We start from the raw sequence: 20,472 nt of genomic DNA on the forward strand, positions 1-20,472 counted from the left end.
CGGCAGACAGCTCCGCGCCGCCGGCCAATCAGCGCGGGGCTTCGGGCCCGGCTCGAAGGCGGGACGCGGTGTGTGTGGGGAGGAGGGGAGGGGAGTGGCGGTGAGGGGCCGGGTTCGGGGCTGGGGACCGGGGTTCGAGGCCCGGCCCCGCCGCTTCCCCCCCACCCAGGCCGAGCCCAAGGCGGCCGCGCTGCCCAGGGCCAGCAGGAGGGGGACAGGGGGGGCAGAGCAGGGGAGGGGACCCAGAGGGTACGAGGAGAGCAGCAGAGGGCCAGGCGCAGGGCTGCCCGCACCGCACAGACACACTCGCCAGCCCCAAGGCAACGCTGCCCGTGTTGGGACGGAGTTACAGCCCTGGGGCCCGCACGGCTCCCCGCACACCCGCAGTCCCTTGGGGCCCTGGCCCCACACTCAGGAGGCATCGCTGCCCAAGCCGCCTTTGCCCCTTTTCCGCGTGGTTTTGGAGGCCGGCGGCGTGAAGTCGAGCAATTCCAGGCGGAACGGACGGGGCTGGGGCAGCTCTGGTGGCGGCGGCAGCGTGGCGGAGGTGGTGGTCAAGGCGGCGTTCAGCCCCGAGGGAGCGGTGGGCTGAGCTGGAAAGGAGAGAAACATGGGCAAAAAAGGGCAGTAACGCTACCGAAGGGTGTTTAAGGAAAGGTGGGACCTGGTGCTTTGGGACACGGTCTGGTGGGTGGTAGTGGTGGCTGGGGGACGGTTGGACCACAGGATCTTGTAGGTCTATTTATTCCCAGCAACGTTCTCTGCATCGCTCATCAACGTGCCCCAGGCAGATTTCCCAAGGGCAGAGGGAGCCAAGCAGGTGCTCTCTGCTCTCAGAAGCTGCCATCACACATATGATCCGGGAGTGGATATGGTTCTGCCACAGAGATCGTCTGGGACCAGCACAGGGCCAACAAATCCCTCCCCCCAGCCCTGCTCTTCTCCGCGCGCTACTTTTTGTCCTGTGCAGCCACTGTCCAGGGATAAAATGCTTTACATCTCATGCTGGCTGAAAACACCTATTTTGCGAGTCAGTGCAGCAACACTCTGGAGTTCTGCAGCTATTTTTTAACTATTAATGAAATTAACATTTTTAATTAAAAACAGAAACAGACCTCATCCTGCACGAAATTTCCTGTTAAGTTCAAGGGATCCATATGCATCACCAACCAAGTTTTTGAATGTTCCTATTTAACTATCCCTACACCAATTTTCACCATGTCCATCACACTTGTGACTTAGGACTACATCCATAGCAATCTGTAGGAGAATGCTACGGGCTTGGGATAGTGTTCCCAAAAGAATTAGCACCCCCATGAAGTTTATTCCTGGAAAAACAATATGAATGCCCACAATGTATCAGACAAAAGACCACAAAGATGTGTTTACCTCGGTTCTTCATTGGATCAGTGTTAAGAATCTGGCTGGCTCGCTTGGATCGGAAGTAATTGCTGGCAATGCTCTCGCTCTCGCTCCTGTTCAGCATCAGCTTGTAGCGGTCTTCCTCTTGCTGCAATCAGAAAGCACCGTCAGCAGCGCTGTGCTCTGTACCAGCCCTTAGGCACCCAGGTATCTTGGGTTAAGGCTTAGAAATACCACAAACTACAGTAAATAGGATAAAAAAGCAACCTCCTGGGCACAGTGACACGGTGAAATGCAGGTAGCAGGTATATGGTCAAGTCTGGTTTGGGCAAAGCTGTGAGTGGTGCAAAGTTAAAGCAATAAAAGCAATTCTGCTACCAGACCAGGAGGTGAATTGCCCAGAACGAGCAATTTCTTGTCTGAGGACAAGGTCAGCTCTTTCCTGACATGCATCTTCAGGGGTCCTTTGCTAAACCTGCTGGCTGACACCAGCTGTGAGCGCGTGCCTGGGCAGTCACCTAACTCTGACCGCAGCACCCAGAGTACGGCCATGTCTCGTGGTGATGTCTGAGCAGGACTTTTCAGGGCCTCAGGAGGAGAAATACAGCTTACCGTTGGTTCTCCACTCTCAGCTGAAGGGCTCTTTCTGGCAGATTTAGACTGTGGCAGTGCTGGAACTGCTATGAGAAAAGCACAGCATTAAAGGGCCGTCATCTCTAAAACAATTACGCACTCCCTGATCCCCCACCACTGCTCAAATCGTTGATAATTGGGCTAACAGATGCCTGGAGGAGCCGTACAGTGATTCATCTCCAGTGAGTGGTTTAGGATATGGATCAGCTAAAGCAGTTGCACATGGTTCAACAGCTCTTGTCTTGCAGGAATGGCAACGCGTCTCCAAGGCTGAGGCAACTCATATATTGGAATTACACAAGGACGCTGAATTCTAATTCTCAATCAACTAAATGCTGCTGCGAAGCTTCAAGAAAGTCGCCTCACCTTAGCTTCTAAAGGTTTGAAACAGGCCCTGTAGTATCACCCTTGTAGGGCTTATTCATTAATGTGAAATTGTTTTCAGATCCTAGGAGGAACAGCTTTAAAAAGGGCATCTTACTTGTTTAAACACTAATTGTGATTTCACTCCCCGCAGAAGGCACGCAGAGAACTGCGCTATCGAACACAGGCAGCTTAGTGGGGAGTCCTGTGCCTGCTTCCCAAACCCATATCACCTACTCAGCACAAATATTTGTGCAGGCAGCTTTGTCCTCACTAAATTATTCGAACTTGCTAGAAAGGCAGAGGCCTCAGCTATACGTGGAAAATTTTACATGTGAGTGCAGTCCAAACACCATTTATCGACGTGCTGGTGAGCTCGGAAGAAGCTACATGGTGGCCGTACGATCCAGATCCTCCTCTTACCTGCGGGCAGGTGAGTTTTTTGAATGACAGGCTCTGGAATTTTCCAGCAGCCAGCCTCCTCATCCCAGACAGACTCGCGCTTAATCTTCTCCAGATTGCTGTAGTTGCAGTCACGCCGGACGAGGGACTGCACCCGATCTAGCAGCTGCTGGAAGAGCATCGAGTCTCGCTCCAGCCGGCGGATGGTGCTGAGGTAATCAATCTTCTCCAGCTCAAACTCTGACTGCAAATCTTTGATCTCGGTCTCGGCAGCCTGGAGCTGTGTCATAAAAGCAAAATGGTGAGTTGGGGTTATAACAGAGAGAGGACCGCGGGTTACTGCGAGCATAAACACTTGTTAGGCACAGAGATGGAAATCAGTTGGATGGTTTACTCAGAAGGCAAATAAGAAGGAGGTGATAACACTACACGAAAATTAACAGCTTGGCAAAAGTGGATCAACAACTTCTACTTTCACTGTCCCTTTACGCAAGAATGAGGAAGTGCTTACAGAAAAGCAATGGTGGAAAAACAAAAATGCTACAAGGATTCTGTGATCTGGATCTCAATTGAAGCCAGCAATTTAACAAAATTCAAAAGATAAAACAGTTAATAAGCACTTACTGTTACCTCCCACTCTTAAAAACAAAAGCTTCATCAGTGTTTGGAAAGCTTTCTAATTTATAATTAAGAATTAGGATGAGATTTATCTGGAGAGATCGTTCCACATGCTTTAATGGAAGACTTGTCACATCATCCTACAAACTACTGAGTCTTCAAATAGGCTTAAAGTTAAACTCACAGGTATATTCTGTGTCCTGTGCTAATAAAGTTGTGGGGGTTTCTAGCTTAGATGAAAAGGGTGGCATATTTCTTTGATAACCTAATTAAATCAAATCCTTCACGTGCAGATTTCTGGCTGCATACACACACATTTTTTGAAGCTCCTCCAAGCCTGCTTTATACCATCAGAGCAAAGCTTATTTTCAAGCACGCCTAAAATTTAAGAGCATTGCTTTTATATATATAAATATTATAATATTTGCATGTTTGTTTGTTTGTTTTTCCTAGAGAACTTCTCATAGTGTAATTTCTTGGGTGACGAGAACTGGTGCTGCCGAGGATGTAGCAGGCTGTGCAATAGGCTGCATAGGTCAGCAGAGGGAGTTGCATCCTCTCCCATGAACAGACACGTTCCTCTGGGCGGTGTGTTACACAATAAAGAGACCGGCTTTTAAAGCCCTCGGGTAGGGATTTGAGAAGGCTGGAGTCGTGGAACAGCTCAGTGAGGGCAGTTCCATGCAACGTTTCATAAAAATGCATGCAAGCATTGTAAGTACTAATGCAGACACAGATGAAATATTACACAGCCGGACTCGTTCTGTAAACATACTGCCCTAAAACATCTCGTTAGCGTAAAAAAAAAAAAATGTAAGCAGAAGAGGAAAGATGGATGCGGATGCATTGAACTAAGAAGTAAAAAAGCCATCCTGAGATTAACTCCACTGGATGCTCCCTAAATCGTAAGCAGGGATAACACGGAGCTGCTTTTGCAGGCTCACCTTTTTCTGCATCTTCTCCAGAAGTTTGCTCTTGACTCGAACCTCCTCCTGGATGGAGTCGTAGACATTAAGCAGAACCCAGTCGCTGCTGTCCTCGTCAGATTTCTGCAGTGCAGTCACTAGCTGCATTCTCCGCTCATCTGCATACTTTTTCCGGCGTTTATGCTTTTCCTTGAGGTCCTTGTTTTTAGCCTGTTCCCCCCCTACCACCTGTTGCTCTAGCATCTGCAGCCTGGAAAAGGCAAATGCTTCTCTTAGCTGAGCAGTACAAAGAAACGTTTGTGTAGCTGCGAAGGATGCTCTTCCTTACCTGAATGACACTTGAGACCATGCAATACAGAAATAGTGACTTCTGCGGAGATTTGCTGCCCTGAGTAATCATGGCAAATTCCACTTTTAATAACAGTTTCTGTCATATATACTCATATGGAGTTTCTAGTGACAGAAACACAGGTTATTCTGATCACCTTTGTCATCATGTGTGACTGAAAATTTGTATCTACACTCAAAGAAAATAAAAGTTTTATGGAATTTATCATTCAGTTATTATTTCTTGTTTTGAAAGTCTCTCAAAGCACACACAGAAGGCGCCAAAATGATGCAAACGTATTTTAAATGGCAAAAAGTGGAGTGGCATGGCTACAAGCCATGACACAATTTTTCTTGGGACAATATCAGCCAGAGTTAATGACATGGGTTACCTCAGCATTGCTGCCTGGGTGCAGGCACAAGATGATTGGCTTCAAATATGGGCCCACATCCACACTGCACGGCCCCATACGCTCTAGCACGGATACAAAGAAAGCCCGAGAGAGCCAGGGCTCCCCTGTGTTCTTACAGCACTGTCCAAGCAGGCCCTCTTACCTCATGTCAGGAGCGCAAGGGGATTTGTAAGTAGTCTGAGGTACAGTGAAACACTGCACAGCATCATCTAAACAGTGCTGTTCTCTTTAAAACCAGTCTGGGAGCATGCCACCACTCTTTACCTTGCTTTGTTCCACCTTTTAAGGGCAACAGTGATTTAGTCCCACTGATCCTACACTGGCATTAAAACTCCCAGAAGGCAGATACGTATTTGACAAAGTGCTGAAACCAAGAGTCCTTCTAATGCCTGGCTGTGGTGAGGAATTCAGATCTCAGGCAGCTTGCCCCTCAAACCACCGCACCGATGCTGCGAACAACACTAGGCACCATTTTCTCTGATGTGGCTCACGTCTGTTCAGACAGGGCATACTGTGCTCCAGAACTGGTCTCTCTGTCTGCACTGGGATCTGCAGCAGAGCAAATAGCTCAGGTTCGCCAGCACTGGCTCAAATCAGAGAAAATCCCACTACTGATAAAAGCTCCGCTGATAATAGCCTCTTAATTATCTTCAAACCCATCCAAAAGGGCTCATTCTCCGCCAGAGATGACCTGCTACTCTACTCCCCTGCACTTACCAAGTAGCCTTCAGTTTCATTTGCTTAATGCAGGACTGAATCCTGCTCTGCTGGGTATCAGAGAGATCACAGCCATCCTGATGCGTAAAGCTTTTAAAAGGCGCCTTTGAAAGTCCCATACCTGTGGAATCAAACCCTCCTGCCTAACCTGCAGAGAACTTTTGATTTTAACAATGTAATTGGGAGAGTATTTTTATCTTGTTTATCACAAAAAGGAAAACTGCGAAAGGACTTGATATATAGTCAAAACAATTGGTTTCTTTGGAGCTATCTCCATTAGAAAGAGACAGAATTGCCCACAAATTACAAACAATGTTATTTTAGATTTCTTAATAGCTCCTTTTTCAGCTGGGAGAGGCCCAGCAGAGCAAGCATGTGTCACAGGAGCTCACAGTGAAGCTAAAAGACTTAGTTAAAAACAGAATTTTTCAGAATCAAACATTATCATGCACATTACATTTTATGCAACAGAGCAAAACAGAAATCAGCAGGATTTCTGAAACAGCCCTAAACCCTCATTTTGTCTCAGTATGCTGGGTTGTAGTCTGACTAAAAGAATCCTCCCAAGGCAGCTCTCACCTGGAGGAAAACCTTCAAGACAGGATGCACCTGAGATTGTCCAAGCGCAAGACTTGACCCTGCACTCCTCACATCTCAGCCATCAGGTCCAGGCCCTGAGTCTAATGCTGCCCCTAAAATTCGGTTCTTGGGTAATTTTGATGCCAATTCTGGCTCAAGTCTTGCAAACACTGTCAGATGCATGAGGCAAAAGTGATCTCAGCGACAATGAAGAGTCACAGAGGATGTAATCACATCCATCCAGATGCACAGTGAACAGCAGGAAGACCTGCTACCAGACATATACTAATATTACAGGGTTCTAAATGCTCTTCCAGAACATTTTTCCAAGAGGAAAGGGAGGCTACCTTTAAGTTCTTTGGGCAGCCCAAGAACTTTGGGTATTTAAGCTCTGTTAGTAACAGCCAGGCTCAACTTTATAAACTACACCTGCAAAAATCCAGAGAAGGAAAGACTTCCCTGTCTAAAGATCTAGGCAGGATTTGTTATCCAGAAAGCACACGCACTTTCTTCCGCTGACACAGACTTCTCTAGATTTTTCTCAAAATTCTGGCATTTGGCATCAGAGTACTGTAGCTAACAGCTATTTACCCGTCCAAATAGGATAAAAGATAATTTTGGAATAAAGACTATACATCTGCCTAGATTTGTGCTGTGTGAAACACACTGCTAAAGCTCAACAGTCGTACTACCACGCAAGAACAGGATTGCTTCTTGCCTGTGTGAGTTAATGTGCGATGCACAGGAGGCAGTTAGCAGCAGCAGCACAGTCACTGACCTGGCAAGCACCTGCTGCTGATCTACAGGCACTGAAATCCCCTCCATGCTGACAGCCACCTCTGCTCCAGCGCTCCCCCTGCTCACACCACCAGCGCCTTGGACAGTCTGAGGCGCTGCTGGGTCCTGAGGACAAGAGGAAATGAAAGGCTGCAGCTCTGAAAAGATGCAACATGAATACTGGGAGAGATGAAGCATGACACTACCCACTTGGGTGTATTCAGGCCGGGAGGGAGAAGTGGTCTGAAGGGTACCTTGGCTGATGTTGGTTCTTCATCCGCTGCAGCAACAGAGTCTTCAGGCAAAGGTGTCTCATCAGGAGCAGTTTCAGTCCTCATGGCAACTGAAGAATAAAAGAGCAAATACCCACAACGTTAGTGATGAGCTCTGCATAGAGTATAAACCTGTGAAAACATCACACAAAATCTTCCCCAAAAGTCAAAAGCTGTCTGTCTGGGAGGAAAAGTCTGTTACTTACCTTTTTATGCCGTTGGTCAGAAAAAGCCAGAGACCCAGAGGGTCAGGCGAGGAATACAGATTTACAGGGCTGGGAGAGCCTGGATTCTCATGTTCACATGAAAATCTATTTCAGAGGCCTGGAGGGTGCACACTTGTAATCAGAGGGGAAAAAATTAACCTTTCACCTTAGAAAGTGATAGCATCAAAAATTAATATAGGTTCAAGAATTAATATTGGGTAATAGGTGCTGCGTAAGCACGTTACAAAACATGCTCTGAGGCACTGCAGAAGTATAAATGAAAAGCAATAATGAAGAGGATAGCTGGCAACAACTCATAGGTGTGTGACAGGAATACCTGCCCTCCAGCAAAGTGATGGCGTTGATAATCCACCAGGAGACCAAGAGCTGCGTCAAATTTGTATGCGATGGAAGATACTGCTGCAGCCACCCTCATCTTGGGCATGTGAGTTGTGGGAAGCCAATTGGATCAAAACAGAGTGCTGCCTGCTGAGACCAGTCATCTCTGCGGCGCAAACCTCTGTTCTAACAGAACGCTGCTCTAAGGCAGAGAAAGCTCACAGCTACGTGGGCAAAATTGCATTCTGTTGCCTCAAGGCTTACAGGGTAGGGCCAGGCTGGTCCTGACATGGAAAAGAGGTCAGGGGAGGAGGGAAGAGGACAAACTGGGACAGAGAGTCTTGTGAATGGCCCTGGAGGCAGAGTTACTGCTCCTGCTGTTGGTAAGGGAGGGGTAGAGCAGAGGCTACTGCTGCTGCCAGGCAGCACTTGCTGCAGCAGCAGTCACTGCCACTTCGGAGTGGCAAACTTTGCAAGAAACCGTCTGTTTCAGCTCTTGCCCAAAGGCCAGTGTATTAACAGCATCAGGGAATTTTCAGCCTGTGCTGTGCACCCTCCACCTTCCTCATCCACACCTGCTTCCTTCCTGAGGTTCTCCTCGAGAGCAGACAGCTTGAGAACATAGCAGCTCCTCAGGTTACTGATGTCCTCTTCGAGGCGGGCACGGGACTCCTGCTCTGCCTCGTAGCTGGCCTTTAGCTGGGCCAGCCTCTCCTCGTACTCCTGAAAGGCACAGCAGAGCCTGATGCAACAGTGCTGCTCCTGACTGTACACGAGGTCACATCTTACATTCACCCCAATAAGTGTTTTTTATTCTTTACATTTTTCTGTAACTTACGTCAACACAGTACTGATGAAAGGTGACTAATTAGCCCTAGAAACTGCTCTCTTAGGCAGATGTGATACCCTGGAAAGAGTTTTGTAACAAGCAAGAAGAAAGTTTATTTAACTCCTCGTTCTTCCTCCTGGCTCTGTCTCCCCTCTTTATCTTCATCCTTCTACTGTTCCCAATGTCTTTGTGTACCACTTTTCTCCCTCCTCTTACAGAACAAATCTAAGTTTCGCACGTAGTTTCCCCTTCTTGTTATGTGTACTTCAAAACATCTTGGGAACCCCCACCTCTCTGGAGATGAACTGGAGTGAACAATACTGAAAGAAATGCTATTGTAAATAAGGCCTCCAACAACGTATGTTCTGGCCATAGGAAAAGGCCCAAGACCAAAAAATATGATGAAAAGTATACTGGGAAGGCTGAACCACACACCCCTACATTATATTATAAAAGTATTATAAAACCCCACAAGCTTCAAAGACACTAGGCCATAGCCCCTTCTGACTTACTTCTCTGATCAGCTGCTTCTCTGCTTCAACATCTGGCTGGGGTTTGAGGGGGGGAGCTGGCTTCACTTCCAAGCGAGCAGTCTCGGCAGGTAGTACGCCTGTGAAGCAAAGCAGAAATAAACATCACACACAATTATTGGGTGGGATTGTCTTCAAAATGCTTGGAAACAGAACAAAGAACCTGGCTACGAGCAAAGAATATCTCAATCCACGTGCTCCTTTAAACTGCACTCATGTGCCAGCATCTGTGCGGATAAAACGCCTACTGGCCTGGGACTCCAAAGATGTGGGGAGAGAAGGAGTCAGTGCTGAGCAGAGGGGGAGAGGTTTAAGCTTTGGGTATATAAAAGCAAATATGAATTTAATCTCTGTCACAGAGTAACAGAAGACCTGTTTCCAGGGCTATGCTAACAGATTTGGAAGATAAAATAAGCTGGGAAGGCGATAAGAAGTGCAAGGAAATTGCCTCCTTTCTTCACAGCTGTTTTTGAAAAGTGGTAGAAAAGGAAAGAAAAAATCTTACTGCCTTATTCTTCTGATAAAAATTATCCTTTTTAGGGTACAATTCTCAGAAGGTGATCAGGTCCCTAAACACCGCTCTTACCCATTTATTCCCATGTTTGCTATTCCTACTTCAGAGCAAAGAGTAGGTCTGCTGAGGCTGGGCTGAATCCACAAAGAGAGGACAAGGCATTCTGTAAGCAATGCTGCTAGCAAAGCAAAACTTTCCTTGTAGCATCAAAAAATCCATGGTTTAGGAGAACAGGATCTGAACTGTACTTTTGAAAACATTTTATATATAATAAAGAATTTTACACTAGTATTTCTTTACCATCTTTGTTCTGCCAGCTGAAATCACTCTGTGACTGACCAAATTCTAGCTAGAATGACCAAGAAGAATCGAGGGTTGGAATCACATCAGCATTTTTTAAACAAAATTTGTCATTCTTGAAAGCTAGAGAAAATACTAGTGAATTCAGATGCTCTTTACCAGTGGAATAAGGGCAGTTTGGCAACAGTAATGAAAAAGCACATTACTAGAATGGAAACCTCTTCCTGCAACAGGTGAGGGGAAGGCTGAGGCAAAATCTAGTGAGCACTATATGTGGAAAAAGCACTTTTTTTTTTTTTGTCAAAGATAAACCTTTGGAGCCACTAGGGCTCTCTTACCTGACAAGTTATTCACGTTCATCTGTTCAGCTAGAATGGCCTTCAGCTTCTTAATCTCCTCCTGATACTCCCTCAGCAGAGCATCTTTGGGGTCCTCATTGATACAGGGCTTGTTCTTGATGTTTTTTGCTCGATTAGCATAGCGCAGAGTACTGAGACTTTCATCATAGTTGTTATCAGCTGGAGATAAGCATGCTACCATCAGGGTCTTGGTATTCCCTCCAAGGGAGTCTTGCAGCAGCCTGGTCAGCTTCGAGTCGCGGTAGGGGATGTGTTTGCACCTGCCATCGACCAGGGCTGAGATGACATTGCCCAGAGCAGAGAGGGACAGGTTGATTTTGGTGGCCTCTTTGAGCCGCTCCCCTGTGGCTCCAGTTTTTGACTGTCTCTCACTTCCTGCCAGATCCACTAAATTGAGTTTTGCAGCCCTAAGGTGGTCTTGCCCTCCCTCATCTGCAAGAAAATAATTCTGGGTTAGGCTCTTCTCAAGAAGCGGCATCCTGACAGTCAAGAACAAGAACTTTGGCATTACATTTCAGTTCGAGCCCTGTTCTTTGTCTGCATTTGGGCCCTAATTCCTTTAAGTAAATACCTGCTTAACTACACGTTTTAGTGCTTTCCTGAACAAGACCCTGCATGGTAAAAATTCCTAACTGTTCTTACTATCCCAGTGAGCTCTGAACACACACGCACAAACACACACTCTCCACATATTTCCACAGAAGCTGAGTGTTTAGAATTTCACGCAAAGCCCTCAGCAAGTAACAAGATCAGACCGTGACTTTACACAACTTCTTTTCTCCCCAGATTGCATCGTGCAGTTAAACAATGCCTGAGAATTGGAAAAAAAGAAGGGAGGAAGCATGAAATGAGAACAGGGGTCAACGGGCAGCAGCTGGAACAAGGCTGGATGTAGGGCACATGCAAAAGAGCAGGCTCTCTGAACACCTACGTGACATGGAGAGGGGGAAGGCAGAAAGGTTAGTGCTGCAGACCACTGTGGAAAGGCTGGAGTAACCACTACGGCGGGAAACAGTTTCTCCATGAATTCCCAAACAAGAGCATTTCAAGGCTGGAATCCAACCTTCCTTAATCAATGGATATATTCAAGAAGTTTCTTGCTACGCTTCAGAAGAACAAACACGTCCTCCCAGGGGCCCAAATACCACCGGGGACGGCCACCTGGCTTTCTGTCCCGAGACAGCCCAATCGCTCAGGAAGCCCAGCAGCTCTCCCCCTCGCCCATAGAGCAGCGCGGTGACTCAGCACACAGGCATGCTCAGCGGCATCTGTTCCTCCTCAACAAATGACATTCTCAGTGAGAAAGTAAAATGAAGGAACACAGGCAAGAAACAGAACTCCCAGACATCAGGCCTGAGCTCGGCCCTAACCACCTGGATGAGGAGCCGGACCTCGGACCTCAGTGAGCGAGGAGTCCGACAGAGCGAGCTGGTGCCATTCCCATCGTATCACGTAAGGATAATAGGAGATGTGAGCTGAAGTTCACAGCTAGCTCCCCAGCTACCTAGGAGCACACCTCATGCATGTGATGTCTGCTTCCCTGACCTGCATTTTGAGGCACGATTAACATGATGACACAAATCGGTGACTAAGAGAGAGTGGGTCCAGTTGCTTTAGGAACCCTTCCATTTCGCTGGCTACTTAATTTTCCCAGGTTCACGGAGAGTTTTCACCAGCAAAGAAACACTTTTCCAAATCACAGATTACTGTCCAAAGCACAGGACCACACTCTTGAATGTCCACGCCTCACTCATTCCTCATAATTGCAACCCAAGTTCAAGGGAAGAGTTTCTTTAATGCTCCAAGCACAAATTCACACCAGAACCCAAGGTTTTAACAGAGTCTGACCTTTTCTGGACAGACTTCTACAAAACCTAACCTTGAATTTAGTTTGAGTTAAACTTCATGAATGTGGAGAACTCCTAAATGTGAATAATGAATAATCTGATGCATTGGGGAAAGTTAAAAATTTACAGTAAGCATGAAAAAAAAAAAAAAAAGATTGCCCCAGGATATTTCACTAGTTACAGCAATAGGCTGTTAACTGCGCAGCCTACTATTTGCAGCAGAGCATTGTTTCACTCCAGATCTTTGTGGCATGTCAAGACATGGGAAAATTGAAAAACAAAACAAAACAAAAAAAACACAAAACAACAGACAGAGCTTAAACAGAGCGCCCTCTCACCATCCCTTCTGAGCGCCAGGGTAAGTGGACAGTCACAAAAAACAGGTTTTCTAACTCTTTCCTTCCCTCTCCCAGTTTATATAAACACTGCCAGGCAATTAAAAAGTTGTTTTGGTTCCTGCCAGTCCTTTTACCCAAGAAGGCTGTTTGTTTCAATCAGGGAGCTTAGTGGTTTAGTATCCATGGTGTAACGAGGTCTCCAGACTATTGCTGAAATGCCTGCAGCAGCCCGAAAGCCTCCCCTGTCTAATTCTCGCACAACCCGTCGGCCACTTCTGTGACAGAAGAACTAAAACGCCTTCCTGTTAACAAATCAATCCCTAAGCACAATGTAAAGAAATAAAACATCTGCAACGGCACTGTAAAATCAGATGGTAACTTGCATATTTCATGCTTTCACAGCCAGAGCCTGGTGTTTGCCTTAATCCTGTTTCTGAACTTTCACTTTTAAAAAGTTTACATAACTGTGAGGAGATCCTTTAAAACATGTACTGCCTGAAAACTACAACATACTACATGTGTGACTGGAAAATAAGTTTGAACTTGCCCACGCACCTCTCTGAGGTGACGATATACCAATGCAGTTAACTATTTCAGCTAGGGATTACACTAGTAGAACCATCCAGCTATGGGAGGGTGCAAGAACTGTCAACTCTCTTCTCAAATATTCCAGCTGCCTTCCATTCAACTGCCAAAACTTTGTGCTTCACCACCACCAGATGATCAGTAACAAATCTTAAGGCAGAAACTGAGGAACTGGCGAAAAGGTAAAAATTGATTTGATTTAAATGCAGACAAGGGAGCATTGTCTCGCCTGTATTCACTTTTAACTACAAATGAAAGCGAGCTGCAGAATTTCCAGTTTGATGTCTGATGGCGAGGCGCAGAGGGCGAGGGTCTTGGGACACAATTTAGGCCCAGGGATTACACAGAGCTCTGCCAAGGAGGAGGTGAGACCACAGCCAGACAGCGAAACTGTCCCCCAGCAGGCAAAACCTCTGCACTGCTGTTCTGTTGCGCATAGCAAGCTTCTAAAGCCTTAAATCAGAGAAATTGTTGCAGAGTAGATTAAGAGCCTTGCACCCAACACAAAAGAGGAGTGTAAATACTTCATTTTCCTTGTTAGGATTCAAGTTGGGATTTGATGGACCCAAATAATGCAAGGATTAGCATCCACTGGCTGTGCTAACTGAGAAATCCCCCAAATCCCCCCCCACCCGTTTGGGTAGATGAAAAAGAGGTACTGTCATCAACATCTGGAACTACAACTTAGGAAGGCATTGTATAACTTTCCCCATGACTGAAACGGCTGAAGAAAATGCAGTCAAGCTGTTCACGGCCTCAGCTGGGGTCAAGGACCAGACAGAATATAGGAGCTTAATTCCTTCCTTAGTCCCAAGAGAAAACCTTTCAAGGTCCTTGTCCAGACCCAGTGAGGCAGCTTTATCAGCTAAAGAAATGCCAGTGGAAATGAGCTACTTGGGAAAGGAAAATTAGTCACCAAAACATTATTAAGGGACTCTTTTATTCCATCCTTAAACCCAGATTAGCTGTTTGCTTAAAAGATGTGCTTCACGATTAAGCTAAATGAAGGAATCACTGGGTGAAGTGATCTGACTTGCACTGTAAAGAAGGTCAGACAAAAGAGATAATGACACAAGTTTCTCCAGGCTTCACAAAGCATGAGCTCCAAGCCATTGTATGGGCTGAGTTTTAGCACCCTTCGCTGGAAATAAAGGTTTTAGAAGATAAAGAAACAGAAGGAGATGAAATATGTTTCCAGTCTGAGCGTAAGATATCCCTCTCCCAAGCCGAATGGAGGAGACAAGATTTTGAATACGCAGCTGTTTCACTCTGTGAAGCTTGTCAATGTCAGGGCACAATTCTGATTTCTATGGGACCTAAAATCATTCAGGATCTGAATTTTGCTGGGGGATGCCTTGTCCGAATGCCCAGACTGCGCGCTCTGCTAGCCCCAGGCGTGACGCAGGACTTCCAGCACCTACCTACGGTGCAGATTTCCATATGGATGGTGAAGATGGAGTGGGAGCGGGATGAGTCCTTGTTCATCAGGGTGTAACCCACTGCTCGATTCCTCCAGCCCGTCTCCATGATCCGCTCACACTGGACCACGCTGTGCACAGCGTGCAGAGAAAGCCCCTTCACGTACACCCCCTTCTCCGGGTGCTCCTTCAGCTGCAAACAGGGAGAAGGCAACGCAGGTCACAACACGACACCAGCACCACGGGAAGGCGCGCTGGGAGCTGCCTGCAAGCTCGCGGGCTACGTGCGTTTCACATGTGGAGAAAGGAAAAGCGCTTACGTGAAAACCTCAGGGTGGCAAAGACGTTATTGTTAGTTACTGAAAAACACGAGACTGATTTTGAGGGCTGCCATCGGCCTGCTGAGCGTCCACACCTCCTGACACCTTCAGTGGGAGCCAGGCGCACGCAGCAGGTGGCCATCCTTGGCACGCCCCATCACCAGCTGCAATTTCAGCCGGCAGCTGCACTTGGCTGCCACCAAGAAACCTCGTATTTCTGAAGCAGGAGTAAAACCACACAAAAAGAGGGAACCACCTTTACGGTTCTGCAGGCAAAAGGGATTAACGTTAAGAGGTTGCTGCTTGATTCAGTCATCTCCCAGGCCACAAGAAACCCAGCCTCTCTGCACTGAGCTGCCTTCTACCTCCCCTATTATTAAGCTGCGTATTTTAAAAAGAACTGAAATGTTTTTCACCTATTATGGCAAAATCTCTAATATATCTTCAGTCACACGGAGCTTTTTAAAATCAAAGCACAGATTCAATAGTCACAGATATTGTTACCAGTGCTTTACTGAACCCCTCCGCTCTGAGAGGGCGTCTTGTTCTCACTGACAAAATTCCCCAAAATCACACCCATCACGCACAGGCGGACTATAATAATTCTCCAGATTAGTTCATTTTTTAGATGCTTTAAAATCCTATTCAGGCACCTGCATAGAGACAACGTTAAATACCAAATAGCACCTTTTCAGAAATTACTAATCGTGCAGAAGAAAACATACGGCATGTTAATAAATGACTGAAGTGTTCAAAGCCTTGAACGATCCATCAAACCTACATAAAAAACACAAAACAATCAAGAGATTCCTGCACTCCCACACTAGCCCCCTCTGAAACTCCCTCCACACTGGGAATTTTAAACAAGCTGAATTCATTTTCAACGGCTATGTTACGCCCCACATCCGCTGAGCTCATAACTACAATTCTATCTTTGTCGTGTCAGCTGGGATATCGAGATAGTTGTCATGACTCGGTGTCACGGATGCGATAGATACCACAGTTGGCAGCGTGACCTCCAAAGAAGACCTTTGGGTGATGCACGTATTACAAGAAGTGATGCAAAAGAGAGCGTTCGCTGTAAGAAAATCTGTGCATAATGGAGCAGAACTGGCTGAAACCTGAACTCAACAGGATTTTAGCCTTGTTCCATGTCCACCATAAAGCCACGACTGCCCAGAACTAACCCAGTTACAGAGCCACAGCCAGACCGGTTGTACAGCATGGCTTTTGACTGTGCTGCAGGAGAACCCCAGGGCTGGCAGGGCTGCGGCTGGGAGTGCTGCAGAGACCTGGGGGAACACCCAGGCGGGGACGTGGCCGTTGTTTAACTCCACGGCAGCCTGACCGGGGCATTTTTCTAGCAAAGCTCCGTGAGACCTGCTCTTCTCAGGGTTTCATTCAGCAGCCAGCGGCCGGGAGGGGGTTTCCCTGGAAACTGCTCTGCCCGAGTGCTGCCCTCCCGGTGCCAACCGCAGTCGTCACGGAAACGGTGTCACTGCTGGCGCGGAACAAAGGGGGGGATCTGCGCCTTCCCCAACAGCCAGAGCCCCCTTCTCCCTCCTCTTCCCCAGCGCCTCGAGCGCTTGGAAAGCGAAGCAGGGCGCTGCCCGCCGGGGGATTTGCCTCCCTCGAGGCCGGGAGCCCGTGGAAAATCCGCCCTGCGGGGCGCAGGGAGGCACTGCGGGTCCCTCGGCACCGCAGCGCTTCTGTGCGGCAGGTGGTGCTAGTGCCCCGGCTGTCCTCACGCGGGCGGGCCTGCAGGCGAGAGTAAATTAGGACGTGGGGTTTTGCAGGTCCCCCCCCCCCGGGAATACGTGCAAAGAGATCTGCAAAGCCACCAAGAGGCAAATTTTATAAAAAATCAGCCCCTCGATTGGAATTTCAGCGCGTTTCCCTTCTTGGGAGCTGCCCTCCTTGCCCGTGCATTCCAATGGGGAGCAATATCTGCTCTGCCCTCCCAAAGAGGATCAGCCTTTTTTTGTTTTAAAGAGATAATGAGATCAGCCACGGCTACGCTGGATCAGATTAAACATTTATAAGGCGCAGAATCCTCCTGCTTTAGAGATAGCTGTGAGATGAAGAGGATTAGGAAGAAATTGCCCCATGAGCAGTTTATTCCATCCTTGTCCTGCAACGATTTTCACACAGCGTCTGCTAAGCTACTGGCCACTATCAAGCAGGACACACAGGGCACGTCTCTGACCAGATCCTGTTCCTTCTGCCACAGAACTTTCAATAAAGTCCCTTAAAATCTCCTCTTGGCTTCCATATTCATCACTACGTGTTTATATTCTGGCATTCAGCTTCTGACAGAACATTTTCTTGCATTCCTGTGAGGCATATGTGATAACACTTATCTGAGCAAATTAAAGCACGTCCTAATTAAGACATTGACTCCACCTCACCTCCAACTTCTGCTTGGTATCAGCTCCTAGAAGGTCTCGTACGTCTTCGTTGTAAATCTCCAGGTAGGAAGCTCTCACCAGGAACTTGGTATTTTCAGCACACTGCACAAAACAGGAACAATTTCAGGAGAAGGTTCTCAACATTAAGGCAACCAGGCAGCCCACATAGATCCTCAGCGCCAGCTGGGTGCCTACCTCCCTTCAGCACCTCATCAAATCTCCCATGGCATTTCATTCCTAGGTGTGACTACTCAACACACTTGCTATAGAGGCTTCCAGACCTTAAACTTCTCAGGTGCGAGTCCATAAAGTCAGCAGAGATGCGGGTGCAGCTCATCTGCCGCTCATCCTAAAGCAGAGGCTTGTGCATGATCAGTATACCCAAAAGTATTCTGGTCATACCCATTAGAGAGGACATCTTAGGTGATTTCTCAGAAGCAGACACCTATTTTGCAGTCCCTTGCATTTGGGTGGATTATATACCTGCTGTCCAGTGAAAATAATCAGGCATCTAATGATATGCAGGACTATACTATGGTAACCTTCTGTTAGAGTCTATACTGAGATAATTTAAATGCTGTACTTGGAGTTAAATTAGCACCGGAGCCTTTTCTGCCACCCTGCATAAAAATATCACGGTATTTTACAGCATCTGAGACTGAAAATTCACAGGAACCAAACCTTCCACTGCCCTGATAGCCACACAACACAATTTTACCGGTAGTGCAACTGAGACGGGGGAGGAAAAGATGCTTCCAGAAGTGAAGAAGATGATAAATGGTACCACTTCACTGAGAATCCAAAGTCCCACGTGACCTGGTTCATTCCTGTCCAGCTCTCTGCCTGCTATTCTACCAATGCATTTAGGTTTAAAAACAGTGTTTTGGTTAAAGCACTTTACTGGGATGAAGATTAGAGCACTAGTCATAGCTCTGTGACAACTGTGATTTTGAGAGAAAAGAAGAGCAGAACAGCATGGATATTACTCCTCTACTTCCCAGAAGGGTTGCCAGGATAAATACTTTAATGCCTGTGGCTCAGAGAGTATGACACTACAGAATACGCAAAAATCATCTTTTTAGATAACACAGAACGTTACAACAGGATCTCTTCCACATCATTACACACCTACCTGGATGCTCTCAAAAATGTGTTCAAATGCTCTAGGTATTATGCCTTTCTCTGTAGAAGGATCCACAACTCCCTGCATGGTAAATGACTTCCCACTGCCAGTCTGGCCATAGGCGAATATGGTGCCATTGTAACCTTCGGTGACACCCTGGAAATGGAGAAAAGACAATAAATGGCCGTTATCCTTGGCATAACTGGAAATTAGTCATTCAGATTCTCTCCTGCCTTGTAAAAGGTATTTTAAAGGAAGAGCTGGAAGTAAACAAAGCAATGGCTGGGCAACCTGGAGGTGAATGAAACGCAGCTATCTGAGATGCTTTCTGAAATCGCCGTTGAAGTCTCTCGGGTTCTTGAACCAGAACTTGGTTAGACACATCACTGAAATGGAAAGAGGAAAGGGTACAAAACTAGAGCACGAGAAAAATCTCAATAAGCCATCAGAAAATGATAATAAAATGCATTCTATTACCATGTAAGTTGTCAGTTTTCTCTCAAAATAGAAACCTTGAAGAAACACAAGTGTTGAAAAACAGAAGCATGGCTGACAATGCTTAGACGACCGGAACAGTTTAGTTTTGCCATAGGGTAGAAAATCTTAAGAAATTCAGAGAGACAACGAGGATGCTAGCTGACTGTAGGGTATCCAAAGGATGGTATCTAGCTTAGTATCCTTTTCTCCTGGAAGGCTGGCTGAATGTAGGCATTGCTTTCATTTGTTCCTATTCCAGAGAACCATGGTAAGAACAGAAGATATTTGGAACTTCCATCTTAAAATTACCACTGGCTATTTTATCCCTGGTGCTTCTTCTAACAACACTGTGGCTTTTTTTGGTTTGGGGTTCTTTGTCTTTTTTTTTTTCCTTCTTTCTTGACTGTTTCTTTCATTACCCTAGCTGGTTGCCGTGCTTGTGTGTTAATACGCAACAGACACAGTCCCTCTCAGCTTTCATTTTGCTATTCTAAAACAGGCTGAGATTCCCAGTCTTCCCTAAGGGTTCTTGCTAGACAGTAAAAACGTCCCTAAAAGCATTGTGCTTGTACCTGCTGGAAATGGAGAAGAGTGCTGCAATTCTTGGTCAGCTACCATCTCTTGGGCCTGCTCAGGGAGGTTGTCTTTCATACGAATACCTGCCTGAGACAATCTGGAAGAATTGAGTGTAATTCTGTTCTCTGTGGCCTGCTGGCTGCTGAAAAAGGTTTTCCTTCCCAATTTCACAGCCTGCTGTTGGGACGCTCTTTGCTGTCCTCAGCCCTTCCTTCGCACCCCTGGCTCGCTGCTAAGCCTCCTGAAGCAGCAGACACCGCTCTTTGTGTCCGTGCATCAGTTCCACTGAGGGGCCACCTGCCCAGGTAAAACTTCCTGCACTGCTAGGCCCGTTCCCGAGCGCTGGGTGAATCCACACGGGTTTGGACCGCGTAACGTCTACGCTCAAGCTCCCCGACAGTCGCAGCGAAAGCTTCACCCGCCGCCTCGCCGGGGCAAGGCCCGGCTCCAGGCAGCAAAGCCGTCTGCGCGCAGACCCCGAGGTGACGCTCGGACACCTCCGCACCCAGAGGAACAGGAGGACGGCGGGGGCAAAACCCGTGGGAAGGGGCGCCGGGCCCCGGCTGCCGCGGGGCGCCCCTCACCTCGACGAGCGGGTAGGCGACCTCGTTGTAGATCTGCTCGGTGCCGTGCTCCTGCCCGTACGCCCCGTCGAAGGCGAACGTCTTGGGGGGCTGCCCGGCGGCCGCGGGGTTCCGCAGGGCGCAGCGGCCCCGCGCGCTGTCCACGCTCACCACGGCCGCGCAGCCCAGGGCCCGCTCGCGGGCGTTCAGGGGCCGGCAGCGCACCACCACCTTCACCGCCTCCGCCGCCATGGCCCCTCGGGGCACCGGGGGGGGCTCACAGCCGGGGGCGGCACCCCTGGGTGCAGCGGGGCCGAGGGGGGGGCCCTGAGGGAGGGGGGGGGCAGCCCC

The 20,472-nt window shown here is 47.6% G+C and overlaps 1 protein-coding gene across 4 annotated transcripts; it reads right to left on the bottom strand.

Moving 5' to 3' along the window:
* Window positions 1-44: 44 nt before the first annotated feature.
* KIF17 (kinesin family member 17) lies at window positions 45-20,441 on the bottom strand. Of its 4 annotated transcripts, none has more exons than XM_083802932.1 (15): window positions 20,143-20,269; window positions 18,797-18,891; window positions 18,515-18,661; window positions 17,383-17,484; window positions 14,658-14,847; window positions 10,446-10,898; window positions 9,276-9,373; window positions 8,510-8,657; window positions 7,372-7,460; window positions 7,119-7,243; window positions 4,323-4,554; window positions 2,782-3,040; window positions 1,975-2,042; window positions 1,390-1,510; window positions 45-593 (listed from the first exon to the last, which is right to left on the bottom strand). In XM_083802932.1, exons 3-15 carry the CDS (start codon window positions 18,590-18,592, stop codon window positions 412-414), a joined length of 2,145 nt encoding a protein of 714 aa, XP_083659058.1. In that variant the 5' UTR covers window positions 18,593-18,661; window positions 18,797-18,891; window positions 20,143-20,269; the 3' UTR covers window positions 45-411. The 4 variants fall into 4 exon arrangements, with proteins under 4 accessions (XP_083659058.1, XP_083659057.1, XP_083659056.1 ...); XM_083802931.1 differs by having other exon boundaries at window positions 19,555-20,268; XM_083802930.1 differs by lacking the exon at window positions 18,797-18,891 and having other exon boundaries at window positions 1,975-2,039; window positions 20,143-20,441.
* Window positions 20,442-20,472: the final 31 nt, after the last annotated feature.

This window comes from Anser anser, assembly GCF_964211835.1.
Source record: "Anser anser genome assembly, chromosome: 17".
Lineage (NCBI taxonomy): Eukaryota > Metazoa > Chordata > Aves > Anseriformes > Anatidae > Anser > Anser anser.

Bases quoted from the DNA above. Each gene is read 5' to 3' on its own strand.
- KIF17 (XM_083802929.1), bottom strand. From the start codon at position 20,373: ATGGCGGCGGAGGCGGTGAAGGTGGTGGTGCGCTGCCGGCCCCTGAAC. The intron at 7,461-8,509 runs GTGTGGATGAGG...TTTATTCTTCAG, and splicing joins GAACCTCAGGAAGGAAGCAG to TTGCCATGAGGACTGAAACT. The intron at 3,041-4,322 runs GTGAGCCTGCAA...TTTATGACACAG, and splicing joins TGGAGAAGATGCAGAAAAAG to CTCCAGGCTGCCGAGACCGA.